The 19834-nt window shown below is 38.3% G+C and overlaps 1 protein-coding gene across 3 annotated transcripts in view; it reads left to right on the top strand.

The window, feature by feature from the left end:
* dapk1 (death-associated protein kinase 1) overlaps window positions 1-19834 on the top strand; it is a 57727-nt gene that overhangs the window by 16254 nt on the left and 21639 nt on the right. For all 3 annotated transcript variants that reach the window (XM_079473132.1, XM_079473134.1, XM_079473133.1), the window contains 9 exons: window positions 7503-7724; window positions 11224-11362; window positions 12957-13086; window positions 14288-14336; window positions 14428-14454; window positions 16275-16427; window positions 17616-17661; window positions 17758-17847; window positions 18265-18357. In XM_079473132.1, coding sequence (XP_079329258.1) covers window positions 7503-7724; window positions 11224-11362; window positions 12957-13086; window positions 14288-14336; window positions 14428-14454; window positions 16275-16427; window positions 17616-17661; window positions 17758-17847; window positions 18265-18357 — 949 coding nt within the window. The remainder of the gene's footprint in view (window positions 1-7502; window positions 7725-11223; window positions 11363-12956; window positions 13087-14287; window positions 14337-14427; window positions 14455-16274; window positions 16428-17615; window positions 17662-17757; window positions 17848-18264; window positions 18358-19834) is intronic.

Below are 19834 nucleotides of genomic sequence, written 5' to 3'. Positions count from 1 at the left end.
CGAAGTTGGACCAGTGTTCAGCATAGGAGAGAAGGGCATTTGGAAGAAAAATCATTCAGTGGACAAAATATAAAATAGGGAAACCTTCCACAAAAGAACAAGAGAGTGGCATCGGATCAAGCCCCTCTGTCATTATTCTCCCCTGATCCCGTGTTCATTACTTCCTGTCATATAGGTAATTTTGCTGTGGCACCGGGTCAGGCTGATGCTGCAGATTTGGACAGATCCTGTTCGAGGAGCAGGCCAAGAAAAAGCTTGCCAGTGAAAACACTAACCTACTTAAATATTCATTTAAGGCAGTGGCGAACGGTTAGGACTGACAGTGTTTGTTACCCTAATGGAGTGCACCTGGCATTGTGTTTGAATAGGAAGCACTTTTTGTATCTTGCCTTCTACTCATTTATATTTTCTCGTCCTTGAGCAATCATTCCACAAAGGCTTCTTGTCGAACAGTATACAACTTAACAAAGCAACTTTTAGTATATTTGAAGGTATACATTTATCAGCATGTGTTCGCTTGAAATCACACTCATGTGGCAATGCCAGTGCAAAGTACTACGGTTTGAAGGTACAGAAACATATCCTTCCTCGTAAATCTTCATTTCATGTGCAACAAGAGGTTGTTGTTTCATGAGAGCCAAAAAGTTGCTTTCGACTCGCACCTTTGTTCAGGAAGCTCACAATTATCCATAATTGGGCGTTCAGATGTAAGCAGACTACATGAAAGACCAAAGCACCTGCCAACAGACATACGCCCTTCCTGCGCATCACAGAATTGAGGAGTGGTTAGACATATAGCTAAAATGATCTGACTTTTCATGTTTCCTTCTATGCGAGTCTGAAATTGTAGACCCCAGGTATGACGATCTGTGTTTATCAGCATGAAAGAGATGTTTCTGACTTTAAAGATCAAAAGAGAAAATCAATAATTAACTTTCATTTTGGTACATACAACACAGAGGGAGTTTGAACAGCATTCCACCGGTATTATCCTGCTGGATTAGCAGCTCTTTGTGATCTTTATAATAAAGTGTTGCAGGGAACAGGTGCCATAAAACCATAAATTCCATACATCTCTTGTTGCCGTGTCTCGAAAAAAACACTCTGCACGTAATGTTTTCTTGATCAGCATTCCCACCCATTTGTGTTGTGTAATGCAAATCTCTGTCTCTTGGTTTGCCTTACCTAAAGATCTTTTAGGCAGGCACGGCCTGCAGTAGGTGCACACAAAACAGGACGCAGAAGGGAAACAGAGGATGTTCGCATACCTCCCTCTAGCCCTCCTCCTCCACGACCTGGCTCAAGTTTCACTGCAAGAGTTGGAAGCCTCTTTCCAAAGAAGCAACAAAGAACAACATGATCCCTGGTTAATTCAGTATTTAACTATGCTTGGATATTTTGCATCAGAGTTGTGCAGGAGTGTAAGTTAGAGTTGAGGCATGTGGGGTTTCTGCTATGGTTCCTACTGTATGGGAATAATTTGAGAGCCAGATTTCCTGCTGAATGAGTTGTTGATATTTAGCCGAGAAATGTTACGGAAAAATGGTGAAATGATGCACAATTTTATTAGAGAGTTAGCTGTGGTGAGTTAAACCAAAGACCTATAGACTTTAACAAGCCATTGCAGTGGGATTACTATGAATGAGGGAAAGTGCAATGGTCATTACGCAAGCATCAGCGACGCAAGTCCCGCCTTCCAGTATACCTGGGAAAAAAGTGGCTTTATAGATGCAAGATGTAAACACTGGTCCAGAAGCTATTTCAAATTTGTTTTCTATTTATTACATATATAATTACATCTTTTTCACAACCATTGTATTGTACAGATTTATAAATGTAACGATACAGTAAAGATAACATTGTCTGCACTGCAATTTTTGGAGGAATGCAGATGAAATTCACACTGCACACAACTTCTGACGTCATGTTAAAGCCAGTGTTTATTTTGTAAATATGGACCCTATATGCTTATGGACCCTGTTATGCACTGGCGTATCTAGGGGTGGGCCTAAGATTTCATAAGGGGCCGTAAAGTTTTCAACTGGGGCCAATGCCTTGTGAAATCTTATTGGCCCTTGAAGTGCCCCTGTCCTCTCGCCGCCTGTGTAGCCCAAATCACCTGATATGCGTTTTGGTCGTTCGGATCACAAGTGTATGATGCTAAATACAGGTCTAAACAGGGTGTGAAATGTTTTGAGCTTCCAGAAGAAGTGGAAAACACATTCGACCGGATTGTGCTTGGGGTGTAGACGCTCATGTGGTTGAAGGTGTTTGAGCAGCCACAAAAGACCGCCTACTCTACGCACGCTAGCCAGACAAGATTTAAACTGTACCGGGCTAAAGAAGACCTAAAAGGTTGGTTTAAACTAAAGACAAAAAAATATACAAACCACAATGTTTTCTCACCATTCCAGACTTCTAACACACACTTACAGTGTTCGGTGCGGCCTTGCGGCTGTCAAAGCAGAAATAAAAACCGCTCGGTCGCGTATATATATGTAAACTGCATGCGCTTATTTCGACAATTAGATCCAACAATTTTGGCATACAGCTGCTTAATAATGTTTTCACTGTCGTCATCCCCTTGATGGTAAATACCTATTTTACACTTTAATGTAAAAAAAATGATGCTTGCAGTCAAATTTCTCTTTGTCTAACGTTAGAAAGCTACTCAGCTCAGAGTTCATGCGAGTGCCAGATTTTCAATGTTAAAGACAGTTGACGGATTTGTGACTTGCTAGATCAGGCCGCGCCTCAGATCTCTCTCTTCCTGTATTTCTGATAATTTCTCATACAGAAGTATGTCAAAACACCCGACTTGACATGTATCCTGTAAAACAGTCAGTTAAGTTTCAGTCGAATTGTGACATGCTAACATTTGAATTCCTTGTGAATTAGCTATTATGTTTTTAATAACAGAAAAATGTTGTGGTCATTAAAATGTGAGTTGAGCTGCTTTTTTCTGTGCAAATGTACCTGCTACCGTGTCTGGTGTCTGCCAGAATTTTTCATTCCTTTCGTCGGAAATGAACCCATGACCTTGGCATTGTTATTATCAACGGGTGAGCAACATGAACAAGTTCATCAAAATTATTCAAATATTTGCTTATGAATCATCATCATCTAAAGACATCTGTCACCAGCCTTCCTTGGTCAATATTTTTCACAGTCTAAAGTATTTATGTTGACCTTTTTATCAAAGATTTATTTTCTTTGTACTTCCTGTGTAAACATGTCATCTTTGCTATAAAACATCTTCATATTTGCTGTAGGCTGAAAGAAATAGATTAAATTGAAAACGTTTATTGAATTGCAAAGAAATCAGAATTCTATATAGTTTAAAGAATGTCTGATCTTCTCATGTATCAAAACCACTTTACAATAAGTGTAAGTTTATTATTCAAGCATGACCCACTGCTAAGATGTACACATATTAAGATGAGATGGCATCCACCCATATATCTGCAGAGAGCATTTGGAAGCTACGGGAAATACCAGTCGTTTAATATCTGATAATGTTTTGTCATTCATTGTTTTTAGATACAGAAGCTTTCGATGCTAGTTCAGTGCTTTAACTTCCTTCTGTAGCTGTTCTTTTGAGGAACAAATCTGCATGTGACAGTGTGTTATATGTCCGAATTTATATGTTCTTTATTTTTTCACTTCCATTTTGTGATGCAAGAGCCATAAAACTTACTATAGCTTTAACTCTGTTTTCAGCATACTTGTTCTATAAAGGATTATTTAGCTTCGCTGTGCCTTCTTCATAAGAAATCAAGTGTAGCATTTCTCTTTTTAGCATTTCCTATCACATGGGAAGCAATGTTTCCCATAACTCAAAATTGAGAACATCTATGTTGTATATAATGTATTTTAGTAGTTCATAATATTAACCATTCAGCATATGTACATGATTATAATGTACATGCTCTTATTCATATTGAAATATGAATGAGTTGTAATGCTCTACACATTTCTGACCAGTCAAATGCTCTCTTAAATGGTTGACCCTCCTTCTAATAACACCTGCATGTAATAAGATTTATTGTCATAATGGAGTCAAAGTCTGTGATCTATTTATAGACGGTTTCATCAAAAGCAAGTGCCTGGCCTGAAGTTAACTTGTCAACTCTGTTTGTTGATCGTTGTGGCTAGGGGCTAACTGTAACACTACACACCGGACAGAAGGATGATGCCACAACAAGACTTATGATGATGAGGGTTTGATAAAAATCCAAGACAAAAAGGTATATCCCACAAATGAACTATACGAATAAACACCAGGAAACTAGGACGGTAACATAATACAACTAGATCTGACAACAAAGTAAACACAAGCAAGGGTACATTTAGTGTCCATGGGATGAGTATCAGGTGCGGGTGCAAAGGATGATGGTAAATGTAGTTTGTGAGAGTCAATAGTGTCCCTAAGGTGAGTTCCCGACTGCACGCAGATGCTGATTACATCATTACCCAGCGCTGTTGCTTCTGTTGACGGATTGATAAATGTTAAGCTCCTGTACGTGATCAAAACTGCGAAGAGGACATGGGTGCAGCTCATACCTGATACAGTTTCTTCCTATAGATTCGTGCAACTGATAAGTAGATGTCTCGTCACTTGGAGGTTGCGATCAAAACTGACTATTAAAAAATCTGAGGGGGCGCGTTTGAATGGGCATGACGCCTCTGGGTGTGGGCATCAAAATCTTTCTGTTAGATTGTGACTCCCCTGTTAGGAACACTGGACTCAGCTCCGCTTTGGAAATGTGAACTGTTGATGGTTATGGCAAAGAATTTATATACGCAACGCATAATGGGTCATTTCGCACATCGCAGAAAAATATTGCCAGTGTGTAAACAGCTTGTACTGAAAGTAAGAAAACGAAATCCTTCCTGACTCCTAGGTTGTCGATGAAAGCTCGTGACATTTAAACACCACCATGAGGGTAATTTGCAGGCTGCAGTTCACTTACAGGCCACAGGTGTTGCCAATAACGAAGATTTAAAGATTCTACATATGGCCACAGTAAACATTTATAAATGTAAGGGTTGTGAAGACTGTTAGACAAAACGAACAATAGTCTTCACTTTTTAGTTAAAGGATCAAGTAAAGATTGCAAGGCGAGATCTAATGTATGTAACATTATCACCCTGTCAAGCATTTGACAGGGTAACTACATTGAGACAAAAGACTGACTGCAGTACTTCAGCTGGGTGCCATCTCTGTGGCTGTCGTGATGCCCAGTCTGAAGAGGACTTTCACCGGGCATGCTCTTTGATATCCACTGTGATTGCCGTGGCACTTCATCACCATGGTGCTCCCAATTTTGAAAGCACAAGAGCCCTGCCACACTGACATCTTGATACTCACATTTGCCCTATCACCCATTCAGACTCGGAGCTGACAGAAATGTGTATGAAAAGGACTGGGAAACCGCTTGTGTAAGTAAAAACATGCCGTCTTCATTGTTGGCCGGTTGCTGGGCAATGCGTGATGTTGTTTGCCGTCTACCGTTGTGCTCCACAGGCTCCTTTCGAGCTGACATGACCCCCTCCTTTCCTGCTGCCCTGCCCCCGGCCGGCACTGCTATGGAAACTGGCACGGCTAAAGACCCATGCCCTCCTCTCATTGAGAAGGGTTGCTGACAAAACCGGTTAGACATGCCTGAATGCCAAAAGCCACGCTGTCAGGACCATGAAGACTGACCTTCTGACTCCCAACTCTTTACGATTGAGTCAAATATGTGCATATTTATTTAGTATATATTAGTTCATATATATATAAAGTTTTTTTATTGAAGATAAATTGTATTATTTTACAGTATATATGTGTATATATATATATGAAATCGTATGACAATTGTTGCTTGTTGTCATGTGTTGACATGTTTTAGTTGGGCAGGGCATATTTTGGAAACAGTTTACTTCAGTTTTGTCTTACAGCCATAAATCTACTTGCTAGTCAGTTACAGGTATTATTAGGTTGAGAGACATCCTCACGTTTTCAGGTACGCTACCATAGAGACGGCCTCAAAGCTTATGGATATGTAAAGGCCGCAAAACTGACACATTTAGATTTTATGAGGTCTGTAAGGAAAGCATCACTGCTTTCTCCAACCCTTTCAGGCCCCAGATAATGCAAATGCATCCTTCCTCACTTCTGTCGGGACTGATTGCTGTCTGGGTGACAAAAGGTGGAACTGGGAAAAATAATGGCCCTGTGTTTTGAATTTGCATGAGAAAGGCCCATCCCAAGGTCCCCTTTTCCTTCCTAAAGTTTAGCTTTTTGTGTTTATTTCCCAAAGCAATTGTCGATTCCATGTAAGGAGTCTTTCCAACAGCTGTATATCAGCCATGTTTAAATGATCCAAATGTGCTCAGTACTTTGACATTAGAAAGGTTCAGTATTGAGCGAATATTTGGGCAATTCCAATATATGCACAAGTTTTCTCATTTAAAAGAGAGAAAAAATAATGCTTTATGGATGTGACAAAAAAAGGATGCATGTTTTTGTGAATCAAAATGTACAAACCAGAGGAATAGGCCTGATACCAAACAAATGCAAAAGGGCTGTCTCTTTATCAAACATAAAACTTTATTTATTCTTTTTTTACTTTTAAATTGTATAATAATTGTCATTTGCCTGTTTATGAGGAATTTGGACAGTTATTGATGTGACAATTCACCTACCTGACTATAGAAAACTATGCATTGAAAACACAAAAAATGATTTAAAAGCTTCCCCAAATTCCCATTTGTCACACAGTATCTTCGGGAAAGCTTATGGTATACTTGCTTGTGTACTGTATTGGTGTTTTGGTACAGTCCGTTAGATTGCCATAGCATGGGAATTGGTATCCATTAGGCTACTATAAATAAACGAAGCCATTGCGAAAACATGGTTATCACACTATTTCATGTTTAATCTGCTGATGTAATAAATTGCAATCGTTGCGATAGTTATTATTTTAATGGTTTGATATCAGTGATAAGTCAGAGACTTTTGTTTTTGACTGAAGATGGTTCGGCTTGCGTGACTTTTGGTTTCTGGCAGTGGTTCAGAACGCATGTCATGACTCACAGAGACCGAAATTGGAACATGCTGAAGGGAATCGTGGAGTTTTGCCTGTTGGTAATGTGCTATAAAGAGGCTAAACTGAATTCATAGATTAAAGAGACGTTTTCCCTAGGGATATCAGAGATTTTAAAATCACACTGTGAAGGCATTCTGTGGAGGCACATGATATTAAAAGAATTTCAGAATGTGCATTTGTGATCTGTTGAACACAAACAATATTTTGAAGAATGTAGGAAACAAACAGCTCTGGGGCAATTTTGACTACGATTGTAATTTGTCCTACGTTGGTGGCCAAGAACTGTTTAGTTACAAGCATTCTTGTCCCTGTCCCTTTAAGTGTGTTTATTAAGTTGCTTTGAAGTGTCAATGTCTTTGATATTTAGTTTTTATACATAAAAATGTCCTTTTTGTTTTGTTATTCCAGTGGCCAGTTTGCCGTAGTAAAGAAGTGCCGCCATAAGACCACTGGTGTGGAATATGCGGCCAAATTTATCAAGAAGAGGCGCAGCAAATCCAGTCGGCGAGGAGTATCAAAAGATGACATCGAGAGGGAGGTCAGCATCTTGAAGGAAATCCAGCACCCCAATGTCATCACTCTGCACAATGTGTTTGAAAACAAGAACGAGGTCATTCTCATCCTGGAGCTGTGAGTGCATTTATTTCCTTTCACTTTTCTAAATCATGGAATCATTCGCTGGCTTCAGATATTTAACTTCGCAGTGCTGAAATGGCCTGTAGAAGTTGGTGGGTTATAAGGATCTGATGGCTTTTAGATTTCTGGAACTATAGTGAATGTTTATTTGGAGACAGGACACGATGGGAGGGAAAAAAGGAATGTCAAAAGTTGAGAGGTGGCTTTAAGGTTGTCACCTGGACGAGCGTCATAGCTCATGGTGTCAAGGTAGCTTTAACACTATGTACCTTGTAGTATTCTAAAATTAGCATTCTACGTAGAATGGGTCTATAAAAGAATTTGTCAAGGGCTCGCCACTGATTCAACTGCACCAACCTTCACTCACAAAAGTAAACAATTGACAAGGTCAACAGAGGGGGGTTGAAGGGAACCAGTTCATTAAGTGGATGAACCAGTTTAGCCGGTTACGTTGTGCACATTCATAAACTACTGCCAATGTGTTCAAAGAGAAAAATGTATATTAATGCTCTTTGTTGTTTTAACTATTATGCCTCACTGAGTCGAGCTTATGTCAACACATTGAGCATACAGTTCTATTCCCAGGGTCATTTAGTTTTTTTCCATAATTTAGAATAATAGTATAGTCAGCAAAAAGAAAACAAAATAACACAAAATCCAAGATAAATCTATTTCATAGTCTACCATTGTAGTATTCTCTCTTTGTCCAGAATTGTTGTGAAATGAGAAACATTTGAGTGATGTGGACTCTTGACCTGTACATTAATAGATATTTAAGCGATTTAAAAGCCATTGCGTTTCATAACCTCTTTGAATTTGCTGAAAGTGTTGGGATCCTTTTGATACCATTAAAATGCTATTCGCCTGTTTTTGAACGTTTCAGTTGTTTTCCTAAACCAGTCTTAAGGGTAAAATTTTGATTTTTGCATTGTCTGAAAGCTGAATAAATAAAATTTCTAGTAATGTACGGTTTGTTGGATAGTACAATATCTGGTAGATGGTCCAAAAAAATGGCCTTTTGAAGTTGTTAATCGGAGGTGCTGTAGCATACTGTTGCTAAGAAGAAACAGGTTTGATTTATCACTCTATTGGTTTACGGCTGTAATGATGGTGTGGAGAGTGGATGAACCCGAAAGCAGAAATTCCTAATATCCTAATGATTTTTGGCATTAAACGAAAAAAATGTATCATTTTGACCCATACGATGTATCTTTGGCCGTTACAAAAAATTCCCATGATACTTCAGGTTTTGTGGTCCCGTGAAATCATAATCTGTGACATGTAATTTCACATCGTGTCTACCCCAGACAGGATTTATAAAAAACAATGGGTCTCATACACTAATAATTGCGTAGATGTTTCGTATTTATACGCACATTTGAAATTCTCACGAAAGCATTCCGCCTATTTCACAACACGTGCGTACGCACATGAATTTGTTCTCGACCTCGTCCTGATGTTTGTGAATTTAGAGTATTCTAAATGAGCGGCCTCGTGCACAAGTTTTGCATAAAACACACCCATTCCATCTCCAGGTTAGGGCTTTCCACCTAAGCTTTCCTTTACCTGCTGTCGTCACTTAAGTCAACAATACCCCAGGCAATCCCATGTGATGCAGTCTACAGACGCGCTAGCGCAAGTAATTCCAAGTGCACAGTCCCAAATTCAGTTCATACATAATAAAACACCTTTTGTACAGAGTTTTTGTTAGCCGGATGTTATTCAGAGAAACCTCACAGCTCGAGCTATAGTCTATAATATATTTTTCTTATATATTTATGTTTATGTTTTAAAATGAGCTCAGTTAATGTGGCAGGCAAGTGATTGAGAAAGGATTTGATACATGCGTATATCATTGGTAGGCGTGTCATTTGAAACACGGTCATGAGAGCTCTGTGGAAGAATACGAAGTAGTAATTACACAGGATTGATGATGATTGCTGATGATCAAGCTGTTAACAGTATTGGCATCTGGAATGCCAAGCTTCAACATTTTTCTATAATTCTTCTGTTATACATCAATTGTGTCGAGGGAGTATCTTTTTTTCTCGAAAGCGACTGAAGTGCGTATCCTAACCCAACTGGTTTGCATCGCTGCTTCATAACCTGCCGTGACTTCATGTTTTTTGTCCCGCAGCCAATACTACTGTTACAAGGGGCGTGCGTCCCTGGAGCTGTTCTGATCTCATGTCTGTTCCACAACTAATCTATGACGCGCTTTTTTCTTGTTTTGTTTTCTAGCCGAGGCCTCAAGTTAAGTTCCGTGCATAAATAGAGTCTCGACCTCAGCGGTGAAGGTCAAGTTTATTATTCGTGTCCTTTCATTAACCCTTGCACGGTCAACCTCTTTTGTGAAGTGAGATGTTATAAACTATCACTGCTGTTTTTCACGTTGTCCAAGGCGGGGGTCGGTGTTTTTCTGTCTGTTCCCATGAGGGGATTAGAGACCTATCTGAGGCGTGTGTTTTTGCAGCTGGGCGAGTCGTCGCTGCACTTGTTCATCCTCCGCATTAGCATCGTGTGTTATCATGTCATCAGCCTGCAGCTGCTTTGCAGCTTCCTTCTGCTGCATAAATACAAACCCAGATCCTGTTTGTCTTCTCCTAGAATCTATGATTATGGCCTGCCAGCAGCCATCTTTACCAAAGTTAATTACTCTGGGCCATTAGGTAGGCTGTTTTTTCTGTTTAACATGCCAGACTCACAGGGGATGGCTTTTGTTTCTGAATCCATTGCTTCTTTTAAGCACTGGTCACCTTAGTTACATTGTTTTGTGAATGAAAACAAGGATGGGTGGGTGTGATTTGGGATAGTTTGTTACGATCTTCAAACTGCCATCACATTCTAAGCCCAACCTAATATTCAATGTTCATTTGTGTTCTCGGGAGGCAACATACGTTTTCTATTGATTGTTGGCACTTAGAAATGTTGTGGAAAAGTTGTGTTTTTAGTGCTGGCCAATGGAGCAATAAACACATTACAAGCCGTGGAGCATTTGTACCTGACAGCTTTGTTTACATTTACAATGCTTTTGCTTATTTTTTTATCCCAACACGAGAACATTAGTGTTCCTTTTAATGAACAAGTCCTCCATCTAATCTCATTAATAGACCAATTTGCAAGACGTAAACAACACTGGTCCAGAAGCACTTACTGTTTCAGTTTTTAATACTATCCAAATGGGAGTACAAAATATGACAACAAAACATTTTGATCTGAATCAAAATTAGTTTCAAACTTTATTTCAACAGGAAGTGTATTTGGACAAGTGTTGTTTAAATTGTGTGATTTGGTCTATATTGTTTTTACATACTAAACTATATAGCAACTTAATGCAACTCGTGTGATTTGACAGTTGTTCATTTACAACCTTATAACAGGAACATCAAACCCAAGCAGATTTTAGAACCAGACCTCCCTATTTTGTAAAGTCTGATTGATGAAATGTTTAAGCTCTATTCTAAGTACCAAGATCTCTTCTCTCTCCATATAGTGTGGCTGGTGGTGAACTCTTTGACTTCCTAGCTGAGAAAGAATCATTAAGTGAAGAGGAAGCCACAGAGTTCCTCAAGCAGATCTTGGATGGAGTCAGTTACCTGCACTCCAAACAGATCGCCCACTTTGACCTGAAGGTATGTAGTCTATTCTCTTTGATTAATGGCATATTGTGGTGATGAGACCAACTTCAAATTATTAATCGAAATGCTCTTCCCTGGTGGATGTCATGTCACTGGCCTTCCTAAATCTTGAAGGGTCATATACTGTATGAAAGTTTGGGTAGGTTTGAAACTGTGGAAGATTATTAACAATTTTGTTATTGTTACTTTATGATTTTATTTAATTGTATTGTATTGTTATTTCAATAGAAATCTAAATTAGTATTTAATATATAAGCGAAATATTGGTATTTTATTAATATTTAAGATATTAAAATAGTTTTTATAGGACCAATGCTAGAAATGTTCTTTTAGTTTTATACAGTACACAAGTGGAACCGATTTTAATTATTTAGTTTTATTTGTACATCAGCGCTATACACATTTTGAATAAATTAGACCAAAAAGATGGGGAAATTTAACAATATTAAAATTCTCCTATTATACTCACTAAAGTTTTACGTATGCCCAAATAGTAACTTTTACTGTGCTACCAATTTCATGTCTTCTGGTTTTTCTTTGCATCCATCGGCAGAATGCTTAATTTGTGAAATGAAAATTCCCATAATCCCATCCAGAATAAACGTTTGAGTTTACATAATATATGTCTGTGGACTGTGCATGTTAATTTTGTATTCATAAACAGATACACATGTATTTTATTTAGGAAATGTTGTCATGCTTTTATTCATATTTACCTATAAATATTTATTCATTTTTAATCTTTAAATTTTTTCTTAAACACATGCATGTATGTGTATGTTTTTTATGAATATGAACAGTAAATATGTGTGATGTAAACGCAAACCTTTATTCTGGAAATGCTAAATTGCTATTAATCATTTGACGGTCCAAGCTAAAAAATAGTGATTAAAACGTATTGTTTATTTCAACTCTTTATAAGTTAAACACAGCAGTCCTAATCATAATCTTACTTCTTCTTGTACTGTATGTAGTTCTTGCTTCTGCCACTATTACCGAGTTTTTTGTCACCTTCCACTTAAATCACTTCCTATAAACGGTCTAACTTGAAACCTGACATTAAGTCTAACATCACACCAACATTCACGTTTACCTTCAAATCATCACCTAGAGATTACAATGAAACCGTAAAGCAGTCAGCGACTCATTATTAGCAAAATGTCAAATCTAATCTTCATGTTATTCCAACAATGACATTTATGTAATGAGATCCATTGCTTTCAGTGCAGTCATCCATACAGCTTTCCTTAACATATCGGTGAAATATTCAAGCTTTCAAGAGATTAGGCCATGAATAAAGAAAGCGCACTGAAGGGAGTATTGTTTCTATGGAATGTTGAAGCAGGGATCTGTTACAGCCAGGATTCAGTATGTCTGTGCTTTCTAGGGAATGTTTCTATTGCTTTGCATGTGATTTCCATGTGTTATGGCCGATTTCCTGCTTTCTTGTACAATCTCCGTTACGCATCCTTTTCTGTTCTGTATGTATCAAAAGAATGTCATTTTTGTTCTAACTGTTTTCGGATGTTTTTTCTTTCCTCCGCTTTATCTTTATTCCTGTCTCTCTCTCTCTCTTTCTCTCTCTCAGCCAGAGAACATCATGCTGCTGAACCGGACCATGCCTCATCCACGCATTAAGCTCATTGACTTTGGTCTGGCCCACAAGATCGATTTTGGCAACGATTTCAAAAACATCTTTGGTACCCCGGAGTTTGTAGGTCAGTTTCATCAACTGGACATTCTGTGAAGATCTGTTGTAATTACACCCACCCTTATTGTCGTGCTTCTGTCCAATAATCCCTTAACTCCTTTCATTTGTAATCTAAACCAATAGCCTGACATAACTGTATAGACACACCGTGGATCAATTTGAATCCTGGCGAATCATTTAAGTTAGATTAACTTATTTTCAGAACTTAAAGGGACAAAGTTCTTTCATTATTTACTCACCCTCAGTTTGTTCCAAGACTGCATGAATTTCTTTGCTCTACTGAACACAAAAGATATTTGGAAGAATGTCAGTAACCAAACAGATCTCATCCCCCATTTACTGCCATAGTAGGGAAAATAAATACTATGGGAGACAATGGGGGTTGAGATCTGTTTGGTTACTGACATTCTACCAAATATCGTCCTTTGTGTTGAACAGAACAAAGAAATGTATACACGTTTGGAGTTACTTGTGGCTGAGTGAAGGCGTGAACTATCCCTTTAAAATGATAGTAAAGCCAAACTTCATGGGTTGCATCCCAGAAACTAAAAAGTGTTCAAATGTTTGACAGGTCGTCTGTGTTTGTTTATGTATTTGAGTTTGCACCTACAAGACTAAAACTCCTCCCTACATTATACCTCTCATCACAACGTGTCAGCTGTGCTGTGCTTTCAAGCTAAATTAACATCAACAAGCCCCCAGTCATCTCATAAAGCAAACAGACATGCACACACACCCACAGCATCCCCAGCTTTCTTCTTCGGCTTCCCATCCTGAATGCTTCAGGCAGTGAAGTCTTAACAGGATTCAGTGCTCAACATTACACGAGACCCCAGTCAAATTGGACACCTGCTCTTAAAACACTAATTCAATACAGTCCTGGAATAGCAGTTGACCGATTAGTCAATTACACAGGCATAACTCCATTGATTTTTGTTAGCCTTAGGGTCTAGGAGCAACTTATTCTCTATAACACCAAATCTAGGCTGCAAGCTAGAGAGGAGAGATTGTCAACTGAGTCACTTCTCAGGCTCAGAGGGCAACATTTCTTCTGCATCTTCAGAGATTGCTCATTAACACATCGGAGATTGAGATCCTCACAAACCCATGAGTCATTTCACAACTTCTAAAAAGAGAAACGATGAAATCTTTCCATCCAGTCATCACTTTTCCTACATTTTACCTGAAACTGATTTTTGTGTTTTCAGCCCCAGAAGTGGTCAACTATGAGCCCCTTGGGTTGGAGGCAGACATGTGGTAAGAATGAGCGTTATTGTTATAATCTGACTTGACTGTTACCTCACTTTCTCTGTGCTAACTGCATGTTTGTCTTTCTGTCGAATTCTAGGAGTATAGGAGTCATCACTTATATTCTGTGAGTATTCATAGTTATTGGCGATGAGATGTTGTAAAGATTGCAGATATCGTTACAAATTAAATCTGAATGCATTTAGATTTTTACTCGGGCTGGGAATAGTGTCCATTATCGTAATGCGATTTATTTTCACGGACCCGTCGCATTCTGCCATAAAATGAAGGCCAAATATAGCTCAATATGAAGCAAATTTAGTTTGTGTTTTTTGCAGTTTTAGTTAGTTAATTTATAGGCTTGTTAAAAGTACAACAAGCCATCGGAGCGCTGCATTGGTTATTTATGTTTCCATGATCAGCCCTGTGCTGATGCTGTGCTTCCTGGGGCAACGTAGTTTTCCTATTTAAACTCTGTGTGTGTGTGTTTGTGTGGTCATGGGAAATGGGCCTAACCATATCACAAAGGGTGTGATAAATAAATGTAAACAATGGAACTTGCCTTTTACCAGCAATGTTAAAAACAGACAGCATGACAAGACACATGAAAACTGTGATAAAATCACTTATAAACTTTTCCTAAATACATGTACAAATGGCGTTGTCTTGCTTAAAAGTGAATATGAATTTGTTTTCTTGGCAATACAGAGCATCTTTTCTGTTTTTTGAAAATGTTTCTACAGTTTTCACTTTCTGTAAATAAATTCAGATATAAAACAATGTTTTTATGTGAAACAAGAACGACTATTTTAGTTGTTGATGTTCAAATCACCAAAACAAACACACCCCTACCCCCATCTTTCAGCTGGATTAATGTCTGTCCTGTGCACTGTACACCTTACTGCTGGTTGTACAGCAGTACAAGGCTGCTTTGGTACTCGACCAGACTCGAAATATACTTTAGTTTGTGTTAGTGTAGTCCGGACAGAATGATTTTCATTACTATTTTTCACTATTAGAAATTCGATTTTATTGCATTTCATGACATTTTAGAGGTGCTTGGTCCGTATTCTAAATATATGTGAATAATACAAAAAGAATGTTCTCTTTTATCTTTCCATCACTACTCATCTTTCAACATACATTAATATCAGCTTTTCGTTCAGATCTGTCTAAAGGAGCTGGAAAGTTCTCTGTCTATCAGAGCTATTTCATCCACTCCTCTTTGAGCTATTTCATCCACTCCTCTTTCATCATCGGCACATTAAAATAGAGCCTCTCATTAGGTCTCACACATCATCTTCAGTTGGAATCCTGTCACCTGTCTTGACTTCCTATTGTGCAACACTTTTTGAGGCAAACCGTGTTTCTCAGCCACAGGGAATGCCTTTAATTGGCAGTGTGACACTAGAACAGCTGTAACACTACAATAGAAGAAGTTGATCTCCTGACACTAACAGAAGCCCACAGATTTCAGATTTTTAATAACTACAGTTACAAAATGGAATTGCAAGAATGGAAGGAGAGCTAAACTTGTAGAGCTAGATAATTATGTGGTGTATTCAAGATTAAAACTTCATCACAAAAGAAAAATGGAGCACAGGCTGTACACAGCCTTGCTTAAAGCTATATACCATGACCATTTAGTTCTGTTTCTGCAGGGTCATGTCCTAGAAAGTTTAGATCTAACCTTAATCAAACACACCTGCATGTAATCCGGATGTAAGACCTTGTTGGGCTGGATCAGATGTGTTCAGGTTTGGGGCTCTGAAATTGAATGACCTTGCTTTATATACTTTACACTTTAGAAGGAACTCCAGCAAATATTGTGTATCACTGTGAATTCGCCTTACCGGTGTGTTATACTGTTTCACATCAAGTACATTTTGGATTTACTACGACATCCTGATGTGTGTTGGTTGTTTTCTTCCCCCTTTGTATCCTTAGGCTTAGTGGTGCCTCACCTTTCCTGGGTGAAAATAAACAGGAGACGCTTGCCAATGTGTCAGCTGTGGACTATGAGTTTGATGAGGAGTACTTCAGCAGCACCAGTGCTCTGGCCAGAGACTTTATTGCACGGCTGTTGGTTAAAGACCCAAAGTAAGAATCACTGAAGTAGCTCATTGATTTCGACTTGACAGGGTTGTGAGGCTGGTTGTTTCAGAAATGTCATGAATAATAGTTCAGGCAAATATAAAAGTTCTGTCATCTTTTCCTCTTATCATTTCGAACCTGTATGACTTTCTTTCACAGAACACAAAAGAAGATTTTTTAAAGAATGTTGTTTTCTGGCCCCCATTCACTTGCATTGGTTTTGTAGCCTACTTCTTTTCAATGTATTACTATTTATGAAGTGTAAACGTCAAAAGTGCTTCATTGGTAAATAATTAAATATTAATATAATATAGATTAACATCAGTAGTGGACAAGGTATTCCTATTCTAAATCTATAGAATATTTTACCCGTTCGGTACCTCTTAAAGGGACAGTTTACCCAAAAATAAACATTCTTTCATCATTTACTCACCCTCGGGTTGTTTTAATGTAACCAAACAGTTCTTGGCCACCTTTGACTAACATAGTAGGAAAAATGACAATGGTAGTCAAAAGTAGCCCAGAACTGTTTTCATTCCTTCATTCTTCCAAATATCTTTCTCTGTGTTCATAAAAAAACACATTTAGAAATTTAGGTTTGGAACAACTTGACTGTGAGTAAATAATGACGGAATTTTTATTTTGGGGTGAACTGTCCCTTTAAGAGTTACCTAAGACACTGTGTTCATTCAACAAAAGGGAACAAGTGCTTTCCACATTATGGTGTAGATAATAGATATTCCTGTTTTGGTTATATTGGTCATATTGAACTAAAGCTCTTTATCTCTTCTACAGTTGACTTTTATTATTTAGTTATATATGACACTAGATTGACCAAATTCAGTTCTCTTTCCTTTAAAGTGAGAACTAAAACTACTTCCTAGAAAGGGTTCCCGGTTCTTACCAAAATGCATCACTGACAGCATAAAAGCTGTTTACGTCAAAAATAAACACGCTGATAAGTAACATTTCGGTGTGTGGTGTCCAATCCCACAATTCCATTTGCGTGCATTAAATCAATTTTTCTTCCACCGAAGGTAATTCATATACCTCTTGGTAATTCTTTATTGTTTGACTTACATTTTGGTAAAAAATCTAGAAAAAAAGAGGATCTATGACTGCTTGGCCATTGTTTATTGTGTCATTTCTTGTTAAACGAGTAACCTAGTGTAAATTTCACATTGGCATTCACAGAAAAAGAATGACAATCCGGGACAGTCTTCTGCACCCCTGGATCAAGGTATGTAAAACCATTACATATATAAAACAGTTATCAACCAAACCACATCGCATAAGTGTGCTTAATATGCCTTGAATATGTTTTTTTTATCTATAGCCAAAGGACACGCAGCAGGCGTTGAGTCGTAAGGAGTCAGCCGTGAACATGGAGAAATTTAAGAAGTTTGCTGCCAGAAGAAAGTGGAAGGTACTTTGGTTGGCCTGTTTTGCTCTTTAAGACAGCAAATGTAATGTTGCATTATAATAATTTTTACTTCATGACCTAAAAATTTCAAGCAGCATTGTGCTTTCTGAGGAATAAGAGTGTCACAACTTGAATAAATCACTCCGTGTTTCCACAGTTTAAAGCATACAAAACAAACCATCACAACTACGATGCAATAAACAACCATGCACACAATTACAGTGCCCTCAGGCACAGAATGACAGTAATTTCTTATAAACATAATAAGTAGATAATATGTAATGTGATGAGTCATTCCATCACTTTAACAAATTTTCTAATTGCTGGGTTTGATGCTTTAAATAAAGGCTGTTATGAACACGACACGTTTATGAATATCCTCCTTTAATATAGATTGTTGGTTTCATTCCTGTTCCTCAGCAATCGGTACGTCTCATCTCACTTTGTAACCGGCTGTCCCGCTCCTTCCTGTCCAGGAGCAACATGAGTGTGGCACGCAGCGATGACACGCTGGTAAGAGCTCGCTGTTAAAATCGTCTGAACGATTCCAAGCTCAAACACATTCACAGAGAACTGAACGAGCACAAACTCATCACCTTGGTAGCCAAACTTTTAAAAGGAACAAACTCATCACCTTGGTAAAAAGGAACAGCAAAAAGCGTCATCCGCCTTTCAACAGCAGAGGAAACCAGTGTTGCTGAGCACTGGAATGTCTTTATAGAATAGGTCAAAGTCAGCACTAATGACTTTCTTTAGCCTTGCACACACCTGAAAATAAAGAACGTCTCGCACAAACACAAACTAAAGCAGCCTGCCTCAGAGTCCGGATTTCACATAGAAAATCGCAACCCAACAATGGACCAAAATTGTTTAATAATGCAGAAAAGTTAAAGCTGCATTCTATAACTTTTCACTCTCTACTGCCATCTCTGTTTGAAACGTAAAATCGCAGGTTACCTAAACGGCTAAAATTCGGCCAAAAATTGAACTTATTCACTCATCCTCAGATCGTTCAAAATCTTTATTAATGTCTTTGTTCTGCTAAACACAAATGGGGAATGGGGGATCATTACTTCACTACTCTGTGAGTCTGTCTTTGGCTTTTCACACCAATTCACAAACAAAACCAAGATAAAACACGTACGCATCAAATCTTATTGGAGTCATGGCAGTGTGCTAAACATGACTGTATCCTTGACAGCTTTTGGCTGCTGTTTTTGTGTGGTAGGGTGTGACCTTTTGTGTATAGAGTGTGTTAGGGCGTGTATTCAGTGTAATTGGATACACTCTTCCAGTAGGAATGTACGTGTTTGTGGGTCTTTCTGGGTGTTGTTGTAGTACAGTCCGCGTGGCTACACAAACAAACCATCTCTTTCTTATTCTGTCCCCGGCAGCCAGTCGTTTTCCTTCTAGCTGTGTGTTTGTGTTTTTTCACCCAGAAGTCAGAGCTATCCGTTGCTCTGTGGGTCACATGGCAGACTAACCAGCAGTGAGGAGAAAGTATAGGCGCCGCCCCCTTCTGCATTATTCAACGGGATTAAGACCTCACGCTGTGTATTTGCTGATATGACTGTCTGTAGTACTACTGAGCTTAACCGGATTTGCTTGAACTGTGACTGTCAAAACAGAGTTACAGTCATTTTTCCTCTCAAAGCTTATTGAATAGTTTGATAAAACCGGTGTTGGTTATGTTTTCTTATTAATATTTTGTTAATCTCTTGAGATATTCATTTTTCTATTAACAGAAATACTTACTGTTAATACTGTGGACCTCACTTGAGCAACATGGGTTCATTCACCCAAAAATATGTTATTATTTTGTTGACATGTTTAATATTCATGAACCAGACAAAAGACGTTATAATGTCACCGCCGCATTTTGAATTGTTTCTATGCTGCTGTAAAAACGACAACCTCTTAATTTATCTGTCACTATGTCAGATTCATAAACCTTTTAAAAAGATATCATTCCAAAATATACAGTTGAATG

The sequence above is a fragment of the Barbatula barbatula genome (assembly GCF_947034865.1).
Source record: "Barbatula barbatula genome assembly, chromosome: 2".
Classification (NCBI taxonomy): Eukaryota; Metazoa; Chordata; class Actinopteri; order Cypriniformes; family Nemacheilidae; genus Barbatula; species Barbatula barbatula.
Note: the sequence above shows the minus strand (reverse complement) of the source record. Positions and strands in the feature narration are given on the sequence as shown.